Here is a 20,199-nt window from a genome sequence, read left to right on the forward strand (position 1 = left end):
TCAGAAGAAACATGAACAAGATGCTCAGAGCTCATCCAAACTCCAGGGTAAACTGCTGTTCGTTCCTCAGCATCATTATCTTCATTCCCATGGTGTTTTTTTTCCCTGAATATCATTATAGATATTTCTACAGAGAAAAAAGACAACTGAGTTTGGGAGACGCAGTGTTATAGGAATTAGTCATTCATGTACTCAGCAAAGATTTAGGTAGTTCTGCATACTAGGTGAAAGCAGAGATGCTAAATTCAGACTTCTGGGTCAAAGAGTCAGATTCTTCTATGAGCAAACTTAGTTACTTAATCTATGCTCCTAGGTTTCCTTATCTATGCAAAGGTAAAATAATAGCATCCACTTTACAGTCTCCTGAGACTCAAGTACAAAGAAAGGGCTTAAAACAGCACTTGAGAGAGAGTAATCATTATCAAACACAATTATTAGATGTGATCATGTCTCTGAGAACTCAGTATGCTAATTTGTTGGGGAAAAATTTCCTTCTCAGCACCGCAGAAGGTAAAATGAATTTTTTTCCCACGTGGCTCCAGTGTAAAATACTTTATAGATATTGATACTTAATCTTTATGCAAATTATGGCAGACATTTCCTAAAGGAATATATTGATATGCACAAGTATATCTGTTGATTTTGGTTGCTTGACTGAAATTTCTGGTGGTTGTTCCTTTCCTTTCTTGGAGCGCTAGTAATTTAAGGAGAAATAACTAACTGTAATATTTAATCAAGTGCCTGATCTTTACTGCGGAGTTGTCAGTCATGGCTAAATCAACATCGTGAAGGTCAAAGTTGATACTCCTGAATGTGAGAGGTGAAGATGCTTCTTCTAGACTAGGATATTTTAGATTGATCTTCAAATCAATAGTTTTTACAACTCAGTGCAGTTCAGAACTTCAAGATGATTTCATTACACCTACGTATTGCCCTTTATTCCTCTAAACATGCCAGGAACTTTCAAAGAATGCAGCTGGGAAAGAAATAATTCTTTGGTTCTTAAATCTCACTGCTTCTGACATTTATAATCTGACATGAAGCCAGCTAACACAATGTACATTAAAGATCTGGTTCTGTGTGATATATTTAAATTTTTAAGGCTTTTATTTAAAAAGTTTTAATTAGTTCTTTATAGCCTGCTTTTTGCATATGTTCTGTTTAAATCCAACTACTTTTATATTCTGCTTTCCTTTGGAATACTTTTGGTAATATCAGTGCAATAAGGAGTGAAGTAATACATCATCCCACAAAAAGATTACAACCAATTTCTTACAATTATACAGTACATTTAAGATGTATATTTAATGATTCCTCATAGTATGATGGAAAATACATGTAAAGTTTTTGTAACCTCTCAGTTTTGCATTTTTCCTTCATTTGAGGCAGTACATTTCAACTATAAAGTATGCATCAGTCTCCGTTCGAGCCAAAAATTTTAAAAATCTCACCTTTCTAAGCTATAAAATATACAGAATTGAAAATTGGCACCTAATATATTTTTCATTAGATACAGATGTTCAATGGAAAATTTTCTCTTCAAGTATTCATGAAAAGCAGAGTAACTAAAAATCCTCAGGTACAAAGGATAAAAAATACAACTCACATATCTTTTGGTAAAATGTTAATGGTTTTTCAATGAAAGCCATTCTTCTTTTATAATTTGCAAGTCCTTTTAAGTTAATCATCTTATAATTTAAAATTGTGAATGGATCTTTAAATTGACTTAGAACTTAAGGCAGTAAGAATATCTAGCTACCTTCCAAATGTAGAGTCTTGTAAGTAACTTGTGAAGAAATCACTCAATAATTGAGGGTAAAGTTTACCTTTTTAGGGGCTGGGGATTTAGCTCAGTGGCAAAGCGCCTGCCTGGCAAGCGCAAGGTTGTGAGTTCGGTTCCCGGTACCAGAGAAAAACAAAACAAAAAAAAAAAGTTTACCTTTTTATCTTGAAATTTGAATTGAACATTTGAATGAAATAATAATTTTGATAAACTTTATTTTTCATATCTATTTATCAAACCATTTTGAAAGTAACTTTCTTCTTATTATTTGTAAGTACAGGCCAGTACAGTAAATGAACAACACAACCTGGTATGTTGGCTTTTTGTACCTTGAGACCATTATGTTTATTTCTGAATTGAGTTGAGCTGCACATAGTTTTGAAGTAAAAGTAGATTTGCACAAGCTAACCTCCGTGGTGAATATTTAGAGCTACTGATGTTTGGCCACCTGCAGAACTCATTATCTTAAGTAGGAGCTCAGTGTGGATATCCAGTAGGGGAGGAACATAAAAAGTAATTCTTTTTCCTCTTCACCCACCCATCCCCCCAAACTGGAAAAAAAAGCCCAGTTTAAGCAGATGTTTCTGAAAATGCAAAGCTATGACATATTATCAGTTTAATAAATAGTTCATCTGTGGCTCTAATTGGGTTATATGTATTTCATGTCTTCTTGGAATGGAACTGTGGTGCTTATGGGCATCTCAGTATATAATTTTAAAATACTTCTACATTTTAGCTTCACTACTTTTCATAAAAATATACATGTTATTTTGTCAAAGATGTCCAGTAATGTGTTTCTTTATTTGTTAATTATCCTGCTTTCAGAATTACCACTAGGTGACTTCTGTATGAGTAACATTATGCCCATCTCTGTAGGAAATTATGAAATGTAGTAGACCGGGAGGTTTATATTATACTGAGGAAGAGAAGAACTTTATACAAAATATGTTACTCACAGTAGATAAATAAAATAGTTGATCTATGTCAACATCAATGATATTTGTGAAAATGACTGTGTAAAAGAAGTCAATGAGCCCTGGGAAGTCTCTTTCTAGAGACTTTCTTTGATTACAGGAAGCATAGAATTTTTCCCTACAGATAGAAGGAAGGACACGGAAGACAGAAGCCAATGCAGGGAATGAAAGCGTAGCCATAGAAACAGAAAAGTCTGTGAGGGGAAGTGGGAAGGTGCTCTGGTCCACAGAGCAGAGTACAGAGATGTTAGAGGAGAAGGTGGCTTAGAGGCACACAGAGAGGCCCTTGGATGTCGGGGAAAGTGTATAGATGTCACAGGTAGAAGAGGAGGGTAGGGAAGAGAAGGTGTCTGAGTGAAGAATTACCTAGCAAGGATGATGTCTAATGTATTAATCTAGCAGTGACCATGGCGTGCAGTGCAAATAGGAGTTGAGGACAGCGAATAGTCATTGCTCTCACTGCTAGATGATTAGATATCAAATCATGGAGGTTTTTAGTAAGACTATGCCATGAAAAATGGAAACTTGAATATACAGGACTTGTGACTCACAAGTTGCAGGAAATTAAGACCCAAAGGATGAAATATTCTGAAACTTAGAAAAATAAGAAACGAAGTTAAGGAGAGTGCTTTGCGAAAGTCAAGTTGTGTGGGAGCATATAAAAAAGTAATTAGTGCTTATATTTATAGAGCTGAGGGATGGAGGAACCAGCTGTGGCAGCTAGAAGGTGTCAGGTTTCTTTGGGGGGATAAAATGTTCTAAAATTATGGTGATGACTGCACAAGTCTGAATATACTGAAAGCCATGAAAATATATACTTTAATTGGGTGAATGGGAAAGTATATAAAGTGTATCTCAAGAAAGCTGTTACAATGTGAAAGAGAAAAAAAACAGAAAAGAAAATACATTTTAGGTGCTACGTAAGAAAAAAATGACCTTTAACTGGCAGTCAGTTGAATGTGGAATATGACCAATTAGGAATGGTGCTGCTAAGAGGGTAGTTGAAGCTGTGAGGGTAGCTGTGAAGAGAGCGAATAACAGCAGAGCTGATCATCACAATTTCGCAGTTCACGGACTATATGATGGGAAGGGCAATAATTAAAAAAGGTCTTTTTAACAAAGTTTATCAGTTGCATTCCTTTTACCTGTGTTACCTTAATCAGGAAAACCAGATCAGTGGAATTTAGAAATGTGGTTTTAGGTACTGGCCATGCTATATAAGTTGTCAAAGATGGCTGATTTTTTATGTACTGAGAATCTATTTTAAATTATAGGAATGGTGTTTCTATCAGTCGTCATATATGTGTACCTACGTAACATAACAGCTGTGTGTGTGGGTCATGGTGGCAGAATCCCAGCCAGGACCAGGATTGCATGGGGGAGGCCGAATTGAACGATCCCCGCCAAAGCTTGCTTTTGGAGTTTTGAGGGCTGAATTGGTTGTGTCTTCACTGATTACTGAATATTGGGACTCAAGATATTACTGGTAACCTTTAATGTGAAATAAAATGTGTTGTTGCTAGAACTATATTATGGAAATCTAAAAGGTTGACATTCTTGCAACTAAAGGAAAACTATAAAATTACAAAGAAATATTTCTCTATGATAAGTTCCTAGGTGACATATATAGCTCATCTGGAAGAGAAATGTTAGTCATAACAATTACGCCAAGTATGTTCGTCAGCATGAATCTGGCATTCCTGTTGGAATAATTGCATTTTTATAATGCTCCTTTTCCCATTTCAGGGAAGGAGATTACAGCAGATACTTTCATGGAGAAGTTGGATAATGGCGCCTTGCTCTGTCAGCTTGCAGCAACTGTGCAGGAGAAGTTCAGAGAGACCATGGATGCGCAAAAGCCTGCCAAGGTAAAGAGCTCAGGGCAGACATGACTATTCGCAGGCAGATGGCATTTGCTGTTGCTTATGAACCGGGTGCAGTTTAAGAGTTGATTGTGAACGGGTGCATCAAGGCCTACATTGACAGCAAAGCACAGAAGGTACTTTTAAAATTACATAACATGCTCTTTGAATTTTAATTAATTGATCTTCTTGGTAATTAGTTAAATAAAATGTTTTGGAAAATGCTAGCGTTAAAAAAATGTAATGGGCTGAATCTAATTGCTGATTAAAACTTTAGAAAAATAACTTGTAGCATCATGCAATGAATCATAAATTTAACTAAGAAAGACTGGCTGAATAGGACTTTGTGTTAAAAATATTAGGGTAGGAACTGAAATAGTATAATTGGAAGATCATTTTTTGTTTTCTATTAATCAGTTGTATCATGAACTAAGGAACTTTGAACAGATTATTGCATTTCTGACCACTCAGATTTCCTTTTTTGGACATTAATCCTGATACTTTGTAGTTATTGTAAATACACGATAAAATGTCATCTTCAATAATTTGGAGTAGACAAGAGAGAAGGAAAAAGAAGCAAGAAAATAAGGTCAAGTAGTGTTAAATGCTGGTTAAAATAAAAATATACAAAAATAAGTGTCAGATTGCTTTTGCTACTCTGGCAACACAGAGTAAAAGTGATCAGTGTTTGTGAGTGTGAGTGTGTGTGTGTCTGTGTGTGTGCACCAGCATTGTACTTGTTTTATTTATTTTTTTTATTTTAAAGAGAAAAAGTAAAAGTAACAATAAAACAGACTTTCAAAACACATTAGTAGGAGAGTTACAATAATCAGCACGTTGTCTATTGTCTTCGTAGTAGTTATTCACAGTATAAGATATAGGCATGAAATCTTGTCAGACATTATTAACACAAACCTTTCTTTTCAATGAGCTAAGAAAACTAGCTGTATAACTATCTTCACTATCTTGTGTATAAATACTTTTTTCTTTTTCCCTTTCTTCCTTTCCCCATAAATTGCTGTGGTATGATGTTTTTAATTCTTCTGGGGAGATACCCAGAAAGGGAATGGCTGGGTCAAATTGGACCTCTAATCCTAGCTTTTAAAGGAATCTCCACATGGATTTGCACAATGGTTGCACCAATCTACAGTCCCACCAACACTGGAGAAAGGTACCTTTTCCCCCACAGCCCAATTTTGGTTATTGGTTGATTTCTTGATGAAAGCCATTCTTTCTGGGGTGAGATGGAATCTCAGTGTTGTTTTAATTTGCATTTCTCGAATGACCAATGATGTTGAACATTTTTTCATGTATTTTTTTGCCATCTGTATTTCTTCATCTGAGATGTGTGTATTCATCTCAGATGCCCATTTTTTGATTGGGTCCAATTGAATTTGGGGGGGTCTGATTTTGTTTTTAATTCTTTATATGTTCTAGATATAAGTCCTTTGTCTGAGAGACAACTGGCTATAATTTTTTACCACTCTGTGGGTTGGCTTTTCACTCTGTTGGTGATTTCTTTTGTCGTGCAAAAGGTTTTTAATAAGGTAAGATCTCATTTATTGATTATTTGTAATATTGCAGTCTGGATTTTGTTCATGAAGTCTCTGTCTACACCTGTATCTTCAAGATTTCTACCTATTTTTTTTCTTCCAGTAAATTTAGTGTTTCTACTTTAGTATTTAGATCTTTGATCCATTTTTACTTTAGTGCATGGTAACAGACTTGGGTCTAATTTTAGTCTTTGGCATGTGGAAAGCTGGTTTTTCCAGCACCATTTATTAAAGAGACTATCTTTCTTCCAGGGAACATATTTGGCTCCTTTGTCAAAGATAAGGTGACTGAATGTGCTTGGGACTGTGTCTGCACCTTCTCTTCCATTCCATTGATGCTCGGGTCTGTTTTTTTTCCAATATGATGCTGATTTTATCAGAGTAGTGTAATTTCAGGTCTGGGATTGTGATGCCCCCGACTTACCTTTGATGCCAGAATCGCTTCTGCTATTCTAAGTCTCTTCTGGTTTCAAATGAATTTTAGGAGTATTTTCTCTAGATCTGTAAATTATACTAATGATATTTTGATTGAGGTTGCATTAAATCTGTATAGCAGTTTTGAGAGTATGGCCATCTTCACTATGTTGGTTCTTCCTATCCAAGAGCAAAGGATATCTTTTCATTTTCTGATATCCTCTTCAATCTCCTTTTTTTAGAATACTGTAAGTTTCACTGTATAGACCTTTTACATCCTGTGATAGATTGATTCCTAAATATTTCATTTTTTGGATGCTATTATGAAGTATGTACTTTCCCTAATTTCTCTCTCTGTACGTTTGTTGCTTGTGTACATGAATGCTATTGATTTTTGAGTGTTGATGTTATATACCACTACACTGCTGAATTTGCATACTAACTCTACCAGATTTTTGGTGGAGTTTTGGGGGTCTTCTGTGTAGAGTATTATATCATCTGTAAATAATGATAATTTATCTTCTTCTTTATGTTTCTTTATTCCTTTTATTTTTCTCTTATGTAATTGCTCTGGCTAATGTTTCCAGAACTGTATTGAATGGCAGTGGTGATAATGGACATCCTTATCTTGTCCCTGATTTTAGAGTGAAAGCTTTCAATTTTTGACCATTTAATATGATGTTAGCTGTTGATTTGTCATAGACAGCTTTTATAAGATTCTGGTAAACACCATGTATTCCAATTTTCTGTAAGGTTTTTATCATGGGTGTTGGACTCTATCAAAAGCTTTTACTGGATCTATTCAGGTGATCATGTGATTCTTGTCTTTGGTTTTATTCATATGATGCATTATATTTATTGATTTGCATATATTGAACCATCCCTGCATCCCTGAGGTGAACCCTACTTGGTCATGATGTACAATCTTCTGGATGATTTGCTACATTCTGTTTGCAGATATCTTATTAAGGATTTTTGCATCTATGTTCATTAGGGAGGTGGGTCAGTAGTTTTCTTTTTTGGTTGCATTCCTCTCTGGTGTTGGAATCAGGGTGATACTAGCTTCCAGGGATGATTTTGGAAGAACTGCTTCCCTTTCAATTTCTTTACAGAGTTTCAGTATTAGTGGCATTAGTTCTTCGCTAAATTTCTTGTAGAATTCCACAGTGAATCCGTCAGGGCCTGGGCTTTGCTTTGTTGGTAAACTTCTAATTACATTTTCAATTTCATTGGCTGATATCAGGTTATTTAGAATTTTTTTATCTTCTTGGTTTAGTTTTGCCAATTTGATCTTGTCCTGGAATTGTTCATTTCTTCTGCATTTTCCATCTAATTAGAATATAGGTTCTTATAATGGGTATTGATGAACGCTTTAGACATCTACCTGGATTTCTCTGGGATTTGCTGTGATTTTTCCCTTTTCATTCCTAATTGCTTGATTTTCATTTTTTCTTTCCTCTTTTTGATGAGGTTGCCTAGGGGCTTATCAATTTTCTTTATTCTTTCAAAGAACCAACTTTTCATTTCATTGAGTCTTTGTATTGTTTTATTAGTTTCTATTGCATTAATTTCTGTTCTTGTCTTTATAATTTCCTCCTTTGTATGATATTTGGGTTTGGTTTATTCTTCTTTTTCTAGAAGTTAGAGGTTCAACATTAGGTTGTTTACTTGAGCTCATTTTCCTGATGCTTGAGTTCATTGCTATAAATTTCCCTGGTAGGAATGCTTCCATTGCATCCTATAGGTTTTGGTGGGTTGTATTGGCATTATCATTTAACTGTATATATTATTTAATTTTGTCTCTAATTTCCTGATGCTTGAGTTCATTGCTATAAATTTCCCTTGTAGGAATGCTTCCATTATGTCCTATAGGTTTTGCTAGGTTGTATTGGCATTGTCATTTAACTGTATATATTATTTAATTTTGTCTCTAATTTCCTCTGTGATCTGTTAGTTGCTTAATTTTCATATATTTATGTAGTTTTTGTGATTTCTTTTGTTGTTCATTTCCAGTTTCATTGTGTTATTGTCAGATACTAATCATGGGGTGATTTGAATTCCTCTGCATTTACTTAAACATATTTTGTCAGCTAGTATATGGTTTATTTTGGAGACTGCCCCATGTGCAGCTGAGAGGAATGTGCATTCTGGTATTTTAGGGTGGAGCACTCTGTAGACATATACGAAGTCCATTTATTCACAGGGTCAGTTTAATTCTAATATTTTTGTTAATTTTTTTTCTACTTGATCTACCTATTTGTGAGAGTGGAGTATTAAGGTCCTCTACTACAGTTGTGTTAGTGCTTATTTGGTTTTTCATGTTTGTTAATATTGGTTTTATGTAGTTGGGTGAAACTTTGTTTGGTGCATAAATACTTATGACAGTTATCTGTTCTTCATGTAGTTTTCCCTTAAAGAGTCTGTAGTGACATTCTTTATCTGTCTTGATCAGTTTTGACTTAAAGTTTCTGTTGTCTGCAAATAGAAGAGCTACTCTTGCTTTTCCTTTGGGTTCCTGTGGCATGGGGAATTGTTTTTCATCTTTTGACTTTTAATCTATGAAATGCTTTTTGGGTTAAATGTGTTTCTTAAATGAAGCATAGTGTTGGATCTTGTTTCTTGATCCATTCTGCCAGTCTGTTTCTTTTGATTGGTGAGTTGAGACCATGTATGTTGATAGTTATAACTGATATGTATTTAGCTTATCTTTGTCATGTTATTTTTCTGTTGTTTGTTCCCTGCCTTTCTCCTCTCTTTAATTGCTTACCTGGCCTGGCAGCTTCTTTCTATTGGTGTTTATGCATTTGTGCTCTTCATTATCTCTTTCTATTATGTTATTCAGAGTATTCTGTAGAGCTGGTTTGGTGGTCATAAATTTCTTCAGTTGTGCTTTATTCATGGATGTGGATGTATCTTACTTCTCTATCAATTTTGAAATATAGTTTTGTAGGGTACATCAGTCTAGGTTAAAGATTGTTTTCCTTTAGGGCTTGAAATGTCTCAGTCCAAGCTCTTCTTGATTTGAGAGTTTGTGTTAAGAAGTCTGCTGAGATTCTACTGGGTTTTCCTTCATAGGTGATATGTATCTTTCCCCTAGTTGCTTTAAATATTTTGTTCTTGTGCTGAATTTCTGAAATCTTTATTACAACATTCCTCAGTGTAGATTTATTTTGGTCATGGCTATTTGGAATTCTATATGTTTCATTTAGTTGTATGTCAAATTCTTTACCCATGTTTGGAAAGTTTTCTGCCATTCTTTCTATGAAGAGGTTTTTAATGGCTTTTGTGCCGTCTTCACTGATTCTAATTAATTTTATGTTGTTCTTCTTTGTCCTGTAGCTGTTGGATTGATTTTTCATGGTGTCTTGTGATTTTTAAGATATCTTTCTTTTTCTGGTTGCTAGTCACATTCCTGTCTTCTAGATGTTATATTCTGTCCTCACTTTCATTGAGTCTGCTGCATATACTTTCAGTTGAATTTCTAATCTCCTGATTTTCTGTTGGATCTGTTGCATTGAGTCTATTTCTTGTCTATATTTGGCATTCATGGTTTCCATCATTTGCCTGAGCTCCCGTATTTGTTTATCTGTGTCTGCTTTAATGTCTTTTATTTTGAGAGTCATTTCTTTTTACACCTTAGAGATTATTTTCTGTGGCCTCTTTCCTTTGTTTTTCCACTTTCCCTGCTGTTGTTTCAGAGAGCTCCATTTGTTGGCTTCCAATTTCCTCTATCTCTTTGTGCTTTGGACTTGCCATGAGTGGGCTGTGCATTTGGGATTGCATTTTGCTTCTTCATCTTGTCATTTTCTATTTTATTTTTATTGGGCCAGGGATATAGCTCAGTGGTATAATCACCTGCCTGGCAAGCAAAAGGTCCTGAGTTCAATTCCTGGTACCACAAAAATAAAACTGTAAAAGGCAACCAAGTTGAAAAGGGGAAGCCAAATTGCCCCTGTTTAAAGGTGATATGATCTTTCTTACAAATATTTTGTTTTTATTTCTATGTTGATGCTTGTAGATTTCTTATGTTAGATAGTCTTTTCTCTGATGTCAAGGCTTTCTTCAGAGGTGTCTGTTCCTCTAGATATAATCTAGATGTAGGTGGTTCTTGGTCTTTATGTCTATCCCAAATCCTACCTTCCTAATATATCCTACCTTCCTAATAATGATTTTCCACTTAGTAGAGTGATTTTACCCTGTGAGGGACAGGAGGATAGGAGGTAGGATGGAGAGGTGAATGAGGTTAAATATAGTGGGAGCAAGGTTGGAAGGCACAGGATGATCATTCAGGTTTTGGGTAATTGTGGGACACAGCAGGGAAGGAATGGAAGAGAAGGCTTAGGAGTTTTGAAGTGACCCAGAAAGAGAAGAGAAAATGTTTACTTGCATGAGAGTGTCATAAAGTCAAGTGAGATCGTTGATGAAAGAGGGAAAGAAGATGAGTAGAATAAAACAAAAAGAAAGCTTAGAGATCACTTGCTGGCTCATATTGCTAATGTTGCATGGGACATTTCCACACCTCTAGTTCTGTCTGTTCATTGTATGTGCCTTAGCCAGGGTCATACTGTGTCACTGGTGTTCCCTCAGGTCTCCAGGCTCTGAGTTCCACCAGTGGAGCAGGGGAAAGGTGGATCTCAGACTTCTCTCTCCAGCTGTGTTGTCCAGCATCAATGGAGGAAAGGAGGAGTGTGAACTCAGATTCCTCTTGCAGGCCACACTGCAATCATGCAGTCATGATGCATTTTATATCACTCTGTAAAAGTATTATATAAAACACAATTGCTATTCTACAGTTGTTTTCCTCTTAGAAGGAATTCCATAAAGGTATCAAATAATTCAGTGGATTCCAAACTTCGTTTCATATTGGAAGTATATGAAAATTTTAAAAACTACTGAGAATGGTATCCTATGCCTGAAATTCTTATTTGCTATAGGGTACAAAACCTGGACATTTCATACAAACTCCCCAGAAGGGATCCTAATATTCAACAAAATTGGTGCCTACAGCATTCTTTCTTCCTTCTTGTACCTCCTTTGGGTAGAGGCAGATTCTAAACAATTTATGCAAGACCATCTGCCTAGTAAGTGCCTGAGCAAGAGTTTGATGCAGAAATCCTCTTCTGAGGCCCAGTGTTCTCTCCTTTTGATTGATGTCAGTAGCATAACATGAGGAGACTTGTTTGTGAATTTGTCGTGTTAAGCTTGATGTTAGGATACCAATTATTCCTTTTCTGTGACTTCTATTGTAATGTAAGTCACCTCTATTTTATATTACTGATGAGAAAACATAATGTCTAATAGGAGGACAGCCAGATATGGAGGTTCATGCTTATAGTCCCAGCACTTGAGAGGCTGAGGCAGGGGGGTTTCCAGGAGTTTGAGTCCCACCATGGACTACAGAATGAGTTCAAGGCAAGGCTGAACTACATAGGATACCCTACCTCAAAATAATAATAATAATAATAATAATAATAATAATAATAATAATAATATAATGGTAATAAGAGGAGAATTTGTGTAGAAAATTTACTCTAAAGCAATTAGCAAAGAGGAATAACAGTGTGACCCAATATTATCAAGAACATTATCTTGACGTGGTATAGATTCTGAAAGCTGTGTTGATAGTGCGTGTTGTTGAGGACTGAGAACTCAGTACCTCAAAGTTAGGATCACTTGAAACTTTCACAGTAACAGAGAATAAACAGCCCTACTAAGTCTAGCATCAGTTCTGTGATTCTGGTTTCTTTTGTGAATTTAAAAAAGCAAAAGAGAAGATCTTCCATTTGAGTTGTAATTATAGGACCATCAGGTGTAAGACAGGCACAGAACATTGGCCTAAAGTTCAAAGGTTTTGACTATTTTCCTTGAATTCTTATTTCATTATTTATTAATCTGTTATGTCTTAGTTTATTTGCAAGATAGGATTAATAATTGTGTACATGTCATAAAAATATCTCTTGATAAATATTGTCTACTCCCCCTATAAGAAAAGGAATTAAGTAATTCTGATAAGAATTGTGTTAACTAGAAGAAAGTTAATATTTTTTAAATGTTCATCAGCATGATAGCTGCTAAGTGCAAATATGTAGATATTTGCTTATGATCTCCATGATAATATACATTGCAGAGAATATTTGTGGTCCATTTTAACCATTTTCCTTTGAAGCCTTTACTTCAATAAAATACACTTTGCCTAATAAAACAGTAAAATGTGAAGCAAAATGGAAAGTTTTCTTTCTAACTGAGGAATGTAGCAAGATTTTATCAAACTTGAACTGCTTCCTTGACCCTAAGCATTTTGTCTCATGGAATAGAAAAGTAACATCTATTCTTATTATGAAAAGGTTATTTTATTACACAAACATAGGTGTGTCCATTAAACAAGCAAAGCAAAGTTTAAAAATACCCTTTAGAACCTCACTTTCAATGCTCAAAAATTCAAATGGGATCTTATTGCCAAGTTGGCACAATTGCTCTTGACTGCATCTCCTCATGTGTCCTTGGCGGCACTTATGTTCCTCAGGACTGATTCCTGACCATACACAACTGAAATCAAACTGGCATGCACCTTATTTAAGATAAATAGAGAGAGCTTTTTTTTCTACATTTTAGGAGAAAATATTCAAATTATGAAAAGCCAAATGGTTGACATCAACATAGCCATTACTGCTTATGAGTCTGAGGATGTTTTTGTCAGATTCATGATTTTAGACCCATCTTCTGTCTATAAACACAAAATAAATATTATGTAACATTGTACACTACTTTGTGCAAATTAATATAAATTTAAATTTATATTTAATAATAATGGATTAACTAAAAACCCATATAGATAGAAATAATTTCTCTCCATAGGGAAAAAAGAGATTTTCAAATAACGAGTTACAATAGTAAGTCTATTCTGTGTGCATGTGTGTGTATAGAATTATTTTCCATATTCCTCCATTGTCCAGGATGTTCTTGGCATAATGATGTTTAGAAACAGTGCCGCTAAAGATAGATTATTATATCAGTACTTTCTTTGAATAGATGTGTTTGTTTGCTTGCTTTTGTATTAGGGATTTGAACCCAGGGTCTTCCCACTGAGCTACATCCCCAGCTCCCCCTTTCATTATTCTTTTTTTATTTTGAGGAAGGGTGTCATAAGTCACAAAGTTACCTAGGCTGGACTTGAATTTGCAATTCTGCCTGAGCCTCTCAAAGTGCTGGTTTGGATGGTTTCACTAATCTTTGAATGGAAAGTTGTTGAAATAGTACTGCTTTAAACAAAAATCAGCAACAAGCTTGATCCAAAGTTGTATCAGAGGAAGACCTTTGCAATGGTCTTCCAGCAGCTTAAATTTCATTTCATTTTCATAGAAGTATTTTTATTTTTTTCTGACTGATAGTTAATTTGGGGATTTTACAGCTGTATAAACATGTTTGAACAAGTAACTTATGTCTGGTACAAGTGAAATATATCTGTGGTAAGAATGATTTAAATGCTCTGAATACTTGAAAGCAAGTTTTAACATACATTAGGCTATTTATATATTTAATACTTTAGCTATCAACCCATGACTCATTTGTATCCTGCTGAGGTTTGATTAAATCCTTCAAGTGTAAAGAAATTATAGTCTGTGATTCTTTCTAGGCATTGGATATCAATTAACTCTAAGTAGTTAATTTAGCCTTTGTACGGTGGACCATTTTCTCATTTAGTGTGGGAGCAAAACAGAAACTTAACACAATTTGGTAGTAGTTGGCTGGACAGTTTTGAGAGTGGTGTGCAGTAGTTTAATATGAATTTTAATTCAATTAGTTTATATATACCCTAATATGAGAAGCTCACTCGATCGATCTTAATATGCCTGGAGTTGAGGAGCTTTAATGGCAAAAATCTAAATGAATCTAATCTTTCTAACATCCTATTAAGATTATCAAACCATAACAAATGACAAGTCCAAAATTAAGCTTTATGCCTTTTGACTGGTAATTAACTGACTCAAGCTTGGCATCTGCAATCAGGACGGGATGATCGATATGTTTATGCGTGAACTTTCACTACCCAGTCCAAATTGAGTTCAGCTCTACCAATTGCTTCTTATTGTATATTCACTGTCTTCTTTTTTCCACTAGCCACAGCTTTGCTGATTTCTGCACAAGATGCACTCACCCAGAGGGGTGAGAACACAGGGCATGATATTCAAAGTGTTCAACCTCTTTTTCTCCTAACATTCCTTTCTGTTTATCTCATTTATTCTGAGAACCTCTGCCTCAGACCTCGGTGTCCCTGGGTTCAGAGCTTCATTTGACTTCAAAGGGCCCTAATGTTTAGATCAGTTTGAAGCACAGAAAGGTGAAGAAGAGAAAAGGAAGTTCTGTTACCTAGTACAAGGCTACATTATGCTGTAAGGAAGGAACTGAATATTCACGGCTCCAGTGGAGAATCCAATCCTTGTTCAGGGGAAAGAACATCCTCGTCAGATAGAAAGCCTATCATACATTGACCCGTCAAGAATTCAGAGTTCCCTGACAGCAAATAACAATACCCCAGGATGCTGTACCATCCAGGAATTAAGTAAAACATAGAGACTAGAGTTTTTCTCTCAGAAAAACAAATAGCAATTTTGTTTAGAGAACAATTAATCATGATTGAATTCAGAGAAATCCAGAGATTTGTGGTTACTGTGGATATCACTGACAGAACGAGAAAGTCTGAGGAACATGATAAAGGATTTTCTGTGAAAATCAAAACTCTCACCTGTAACTCACCTGGAGTCTTTCATATCCAAATATCCAGCTAAAATAGTAGCATATATAAAATTTAGCATATATATGATTTAACATGGAAGTGTAATGACGGGATAATTGAACTGAAGAAAAATTGTGGTGAAATGCAGGGAACCAAGGTACAATAATATGGAAATAAATAGGTTTTTGCTTTGTAGTACTAAAGGAAAAAGAAAAAAATAAAACAATGAAAGATTAGTTGTAAAGTCCAATTCAAGACTTGTAAAAAAAATCTTCACACCTTAAATATAATGTATTAAATGAGAAAGAATAAAGCAAATTATTACACAGTATAAAGTTGAATTCCCTCATCATTTCTTTATTTTTATTTTTTATTTTAAATATGATAAAAAACAATAAAAACAATAAGCATTTCAAAACAAGATGATAGGAAAGCCTCATTTCTGCAATCCTTGACTATGTGGCAAAGTCTGCACTTTTCAAATTAGACAATTTCATGTTTTTGTCAGAAGTACTTTTGTTCTATCCTGTGTAACAGAGACATGCCTAAATTGGGTTTCAGCACCATAACAACATGGGTTGGTGTCTCCTATAGCACAAGAATACTATATGAGGGAATTTTATTTTTTTGCTCATGGTAAAAAGAAGCAAGATAAAGTTTGACATGACATGATAGGGAGCACGTGATGTTCTTATGAAACATACCTGGATCTTCAGGCCTAGTTGAATTAATTCCATATATGATACTTCTACTCAGTGAAAAAGTGATGCGAGGCACAATTAAAAATATGGCCAAGTGTATTGTATGGTACTATATTCAAGAAGGGTACTCCAAGTTTCATGGGCATAGCACCCCTGTGTAGAAATTCAGGCTCTATTATACAATAATTAGCAAACAAGGGACACTGGCATGGTGTCCTTTACTGAGAAAGCAGTGTTCCCTACTACTGGACATAGAAACTTCCTTTAGTTGTCAGATCTCCCTTTCTGAGTTTTTATGGGCTTTCTCTGCCTTGCGTGATGTATGTATTTTATGAAGCCATTTTATTAGTCTACTAATCCTATTCTCTACTATCAAAGCAGGGAAATAGAATGCAGTTGAAGCTCTGATGCCACTGGAATGTTGAAATGAACATGATCTGTGCTTTGTTGAAGACCTGAAGGCATTTTCAGGATAGTTAGAGTATTACTGTTCCTGGGAAGTATATGCAAACTGATTTTCAAATTTTCTGTTTATCAGAATTAAGAAAATTACATTTTCCAGCACAGTAGATGAATTCTAAGTACTAGGATATTGATCAATTCACTTCTGTTTAAAGCCACATCCATAACCGAAATTCTGATTGAAACTGTTGCTTCATTATAATTTCCCTGCTGTGTTCCAAGTCTCATTGATCATTTATATTCTCATAGATTAAACAGACATATGGTAGAAATTATTTCCCTTGCAAAGTTCAGGTCCTGGATAATGTGTGAAATATTACTTGATCTTTTTGCTGTACAAGAATATCTTTCACATGTCCCTGAATAAAAGTTTTGCCAGTTACTAAGAATAACCATGTTAATTATACATTCAGAAGAAAACTACAGTGATCACTTCTGATGTACTCAAAACTTGTACAGTCACATGAAAAGTGGACTTAGATTTAAAAAGAAATGATCATCTGATCATCACAAAGCATTTGCTCTCCTTAATGAATAGTAAACAGTTCAATTCCCTCTGAGAAAGATTGGAGGTTTTCCTGAAAGGCTTGAAGCCATTACTGTAGCCCTTTTATTCTGCAGATCTGGGGCTATAAACTGGTTTTAGCATGGAAAGTTGGAGATCAGAAGAAGCTTCTCACATTGTGTTGTTGTTGTTGTAGACATGATTTAGGGCATTGGATTTCACCCCGTACTTGGGGTTATAGTTCTGCGGTAGAGTGTGTGCTTAGCATGTGGAAAGACTGGGGTTCAATCTTTAGCTCCAGAAATCAATCTGTACCTATCCTTTCTGGAGAAAAAATTACATTAAATTATTTAAAACTCTGCCCCAACCTCTTCTTTGCACCTTATTAAAATACAGCCTCTTGAATCCTACTGAGTGACATAATCAAAACTATGCTCTGGTGAGGTATGCATTCTAAGTTAAATACAACAATTTCTTTCTGCTCCAAGTTTTAAATTCCTTTCTGTGTGTTATACCCAGTGATTTCTGAGCCTTCAGTGTCCCTGAGTGTGGACTAGTATTGGATCTACACTTGCATTAGCAAATCCAGCACCATCAATTCAGGACATCTTGTTATTGCAGTCAGAGTTCATTAATTCTGTCCGATTTAAAATGAAAACCTGTCTTTTTCAGACTAACATACCCAAAACCTATTACATAGGGAGATAAAAAACCCTGCCGTGATACACTTAGTGGTGCTCAAGATTTTAAATGTATATTGAGGCTATATAACTAGGTTGCCAGGAATTGCTGAGTCTTGCTGTGAAATGAAACCAAATCTATCCTGAGCCAGGCTGTAGTATTTTGACACCTGGTAGGGGCTGTCAGCTCTGGTCTAAAATATGAGTCCTTTATTTCATAGTTAGCTAAGACATTTAGGGATAGAGCCATGGTTCTGGGAATGCTCAGGATAATTGGTGCACTTTTTTACTCTGGTCGAGGAGAAAAACCAGCTGTGATTCGAGAGAGGGAGGGCTGGCTACTCCTCCTGGTCTGTCCTTTTACTTCATGTCTCTGCTCCTCCCAAGATAAGCACGCTTGTCCTACCTTGTTGAGGATGGCACCTGGCCAGGTGATACAGGGTAAATCAAAGACAGGGGCCAGTAGCAAAAACAAGTCCTATTTCTGCCTGAACGCTTCATAACCCAGCTACTCTATAGACAATTCTTCCACAACCAGCAGTTCACTTATGAAAGAGCCTTGGTCTATTTTTCCAAGTTTATCAAAAGAATTTCAAAAAGCTCCAAAATATATGATATTTAGGAATCATGAGTTGTGAGTTTTTTTCTAAACTATTACAGTATTTTCTCTGAATAATCATGCTAGAGGAACAGTTCCATTAGGTTTCCATTCTTGTTACACAAATAATTTCTAAATGCTGTTTTTGAACAGGCATTCAACCAAACAGTGAAAATCTACAATGAAAAATAAAAATATCTCATAAGGCAGTTAATAAAAATATTTTGTGGCTTTTGTAGACTTTGTGGTGTTCTCATATTTGTCATTTTTAGAAAAAAATATTAATTTATTGTGCTATATTTTAAATATTAGGTAAAGACTTAAGTTCGTATCTAGTTGTATAGTCATAATCATGTATTCTTTAAAAGAGAGCTCCCAAATAGTATAAACTTGGGTCGGGGTTATAGCTCAGCGGTACAAGCGCCTGCCTGGCAAGCACAAGGTCCTGAGTTCAATTCTCAGCATCAAAACCCCCAAAAACAAACAAACAAAAAAACGAAATAGTACAAACTTAACCCTTCACAAAAACAATACTTTTCCAACCTGTCTACTACAATGATCTATTAGTTTCATATCCCACAATGTCTTTCCACTGTCCGCCTCACCATCCGTTCCTAATACCCTATATTTTTCTGAGGTGTGGTGCATGTGATTCTAAAGAAAGAAAAACAAGTGTTTGCAAACATATATAGAAATAATTTATTGGAAACATATGGGGTGCCTCTGGCAGAAGAAATAATTTTATAGGAAAGGGAACTTGGCCTTAGAGGGCAGAAGAATGGGCCCATTCCCGAAGGTGATGCATCATGGGTAGAGACCAGAACACCACGGTAAGATCTGACCATTTCCGGGTTTAAGGGCAGCTGTACCGATGGGGTTAGTAGTGTAGACTCGGCAGCCAAACTGCTGAGTCCAAATCATAACTCTTCCACTTATGTATTAGATTGAGACAATTACTTAAAGCTCTGTGCTGGGGGCTGGGTATTTAGCTCAGCGGCACAGCGCGTGCCTGGCCAGTGCAAGGTCGTGAGTTCGGTTCCCAGTATCAGAAAAAAAAAAAAAAAAAAATCAAAAGAAGAAAAAAAAAAAGCTCTGTGCCTTTACTTTCTCATTTGTAAAATATAGCTATTAACAATATGTAATTAAGGAGTTGCTATGAGAACTAAATAATGTAAATAAACACCTGAGTAGCATCTAGTGTATGTGGGAGCTCATTAATATTTAGCTATTAACTTTGGCATATCGTTTCTCAAAAGATTCAAATTTAAGCAAGAGACTGAAGAGTCTAACAGTTCCCATGCTGACCAGGGTATGCACTCATGTCTTCACTGGGAGTTGTTCAGCATATATAAATGAGCAAGGGATTGTTTGCCAAAAGAGAATGAAAGATCCTGGAAGCATAGAGATGTCTGATAATCTACTCCAAAGGTGGAGTTGGTCTCCTTCTTTAGGGGTTTCCTTCTGCATAGTATCCCTTACCTTGTACCCCGTGGTGCTCCCTATGCATTTCCTGTCTTTATCTCTTTGTTAGACTGTAAGACCATTGGGAATGTTGTTTATATTTTACTCACCTGTGAATCTAACATAATACATGGCATACAGGTGCTCAATAGATACGCTTTACACAAATAAAAAGTAAGCGAGAGCCCAGTATAGATCTTTTTTGAGTCAGAATGCTACCAGTGGGTTTTAACAGTTCTTGAGTTTTGATCATAGAGATGTGTTCTCCATGAGTTTGAAAGTCCTCCCTCTGCTGGTTTTGCTTAGCCCAAAAAACTTTAATGTACAAAATTATGAGAAAGAAAGCCAACATTTTAAGCTCGGCGTGGTGGAGCACGCCTATAATCCCAGCACTTGGGAGGCTGAGGCAGGAGGATCGTTGCGAGTTCTAGACTAGCCCAGGCTACAAAGTGAGCTTAAGGCCAGCCTGAAC

At 35.6% G+C, this 20,199-nt stretch overlaps 1 protein-coding gene across 3 annotated transcripts in view; it reads left to right on the plus strand.

Annotated features, from left to right (window-relative positions):
* The window catches only part of Gas2 (growth arrest-specific 2), a 133,809-nt gene that overhangs the window by 14,491 nt on the left and 99,119 nt on the right, over positions 1-20,199 (plus strand). For all 3 annotated transcript variants that reach the window (XM_005401735.2, XM_005401734.2, XM_013502977.1), the window contains one exon: positions 4,504-4,625. In XM_005401735.2, the coding sequence (XP_005401792.1) occupies positions 4,504-4,625 (122 nt within the window). The remainder of the gene's footprint in view (positions 1-4,503; positions 4,626-20,199) is intronic.

This window comes from Chinchilla lanigera, unplaced genomic scaffold, assembly GCF_000276665.1.
Source record: "Chinchilla lanigera isolate Chin_1 unplaced genomic scaffold, ChiLan1.0 scaffold00075, whole genome shotgun sequence".
In the NCBI taxonomy this organism is placed as follows: Eukaryota; Metazoa; Chordata; class Mammalia; order Rodentia; family Chinchillidae; genus Chinchilla; species Chinchilla lanigera.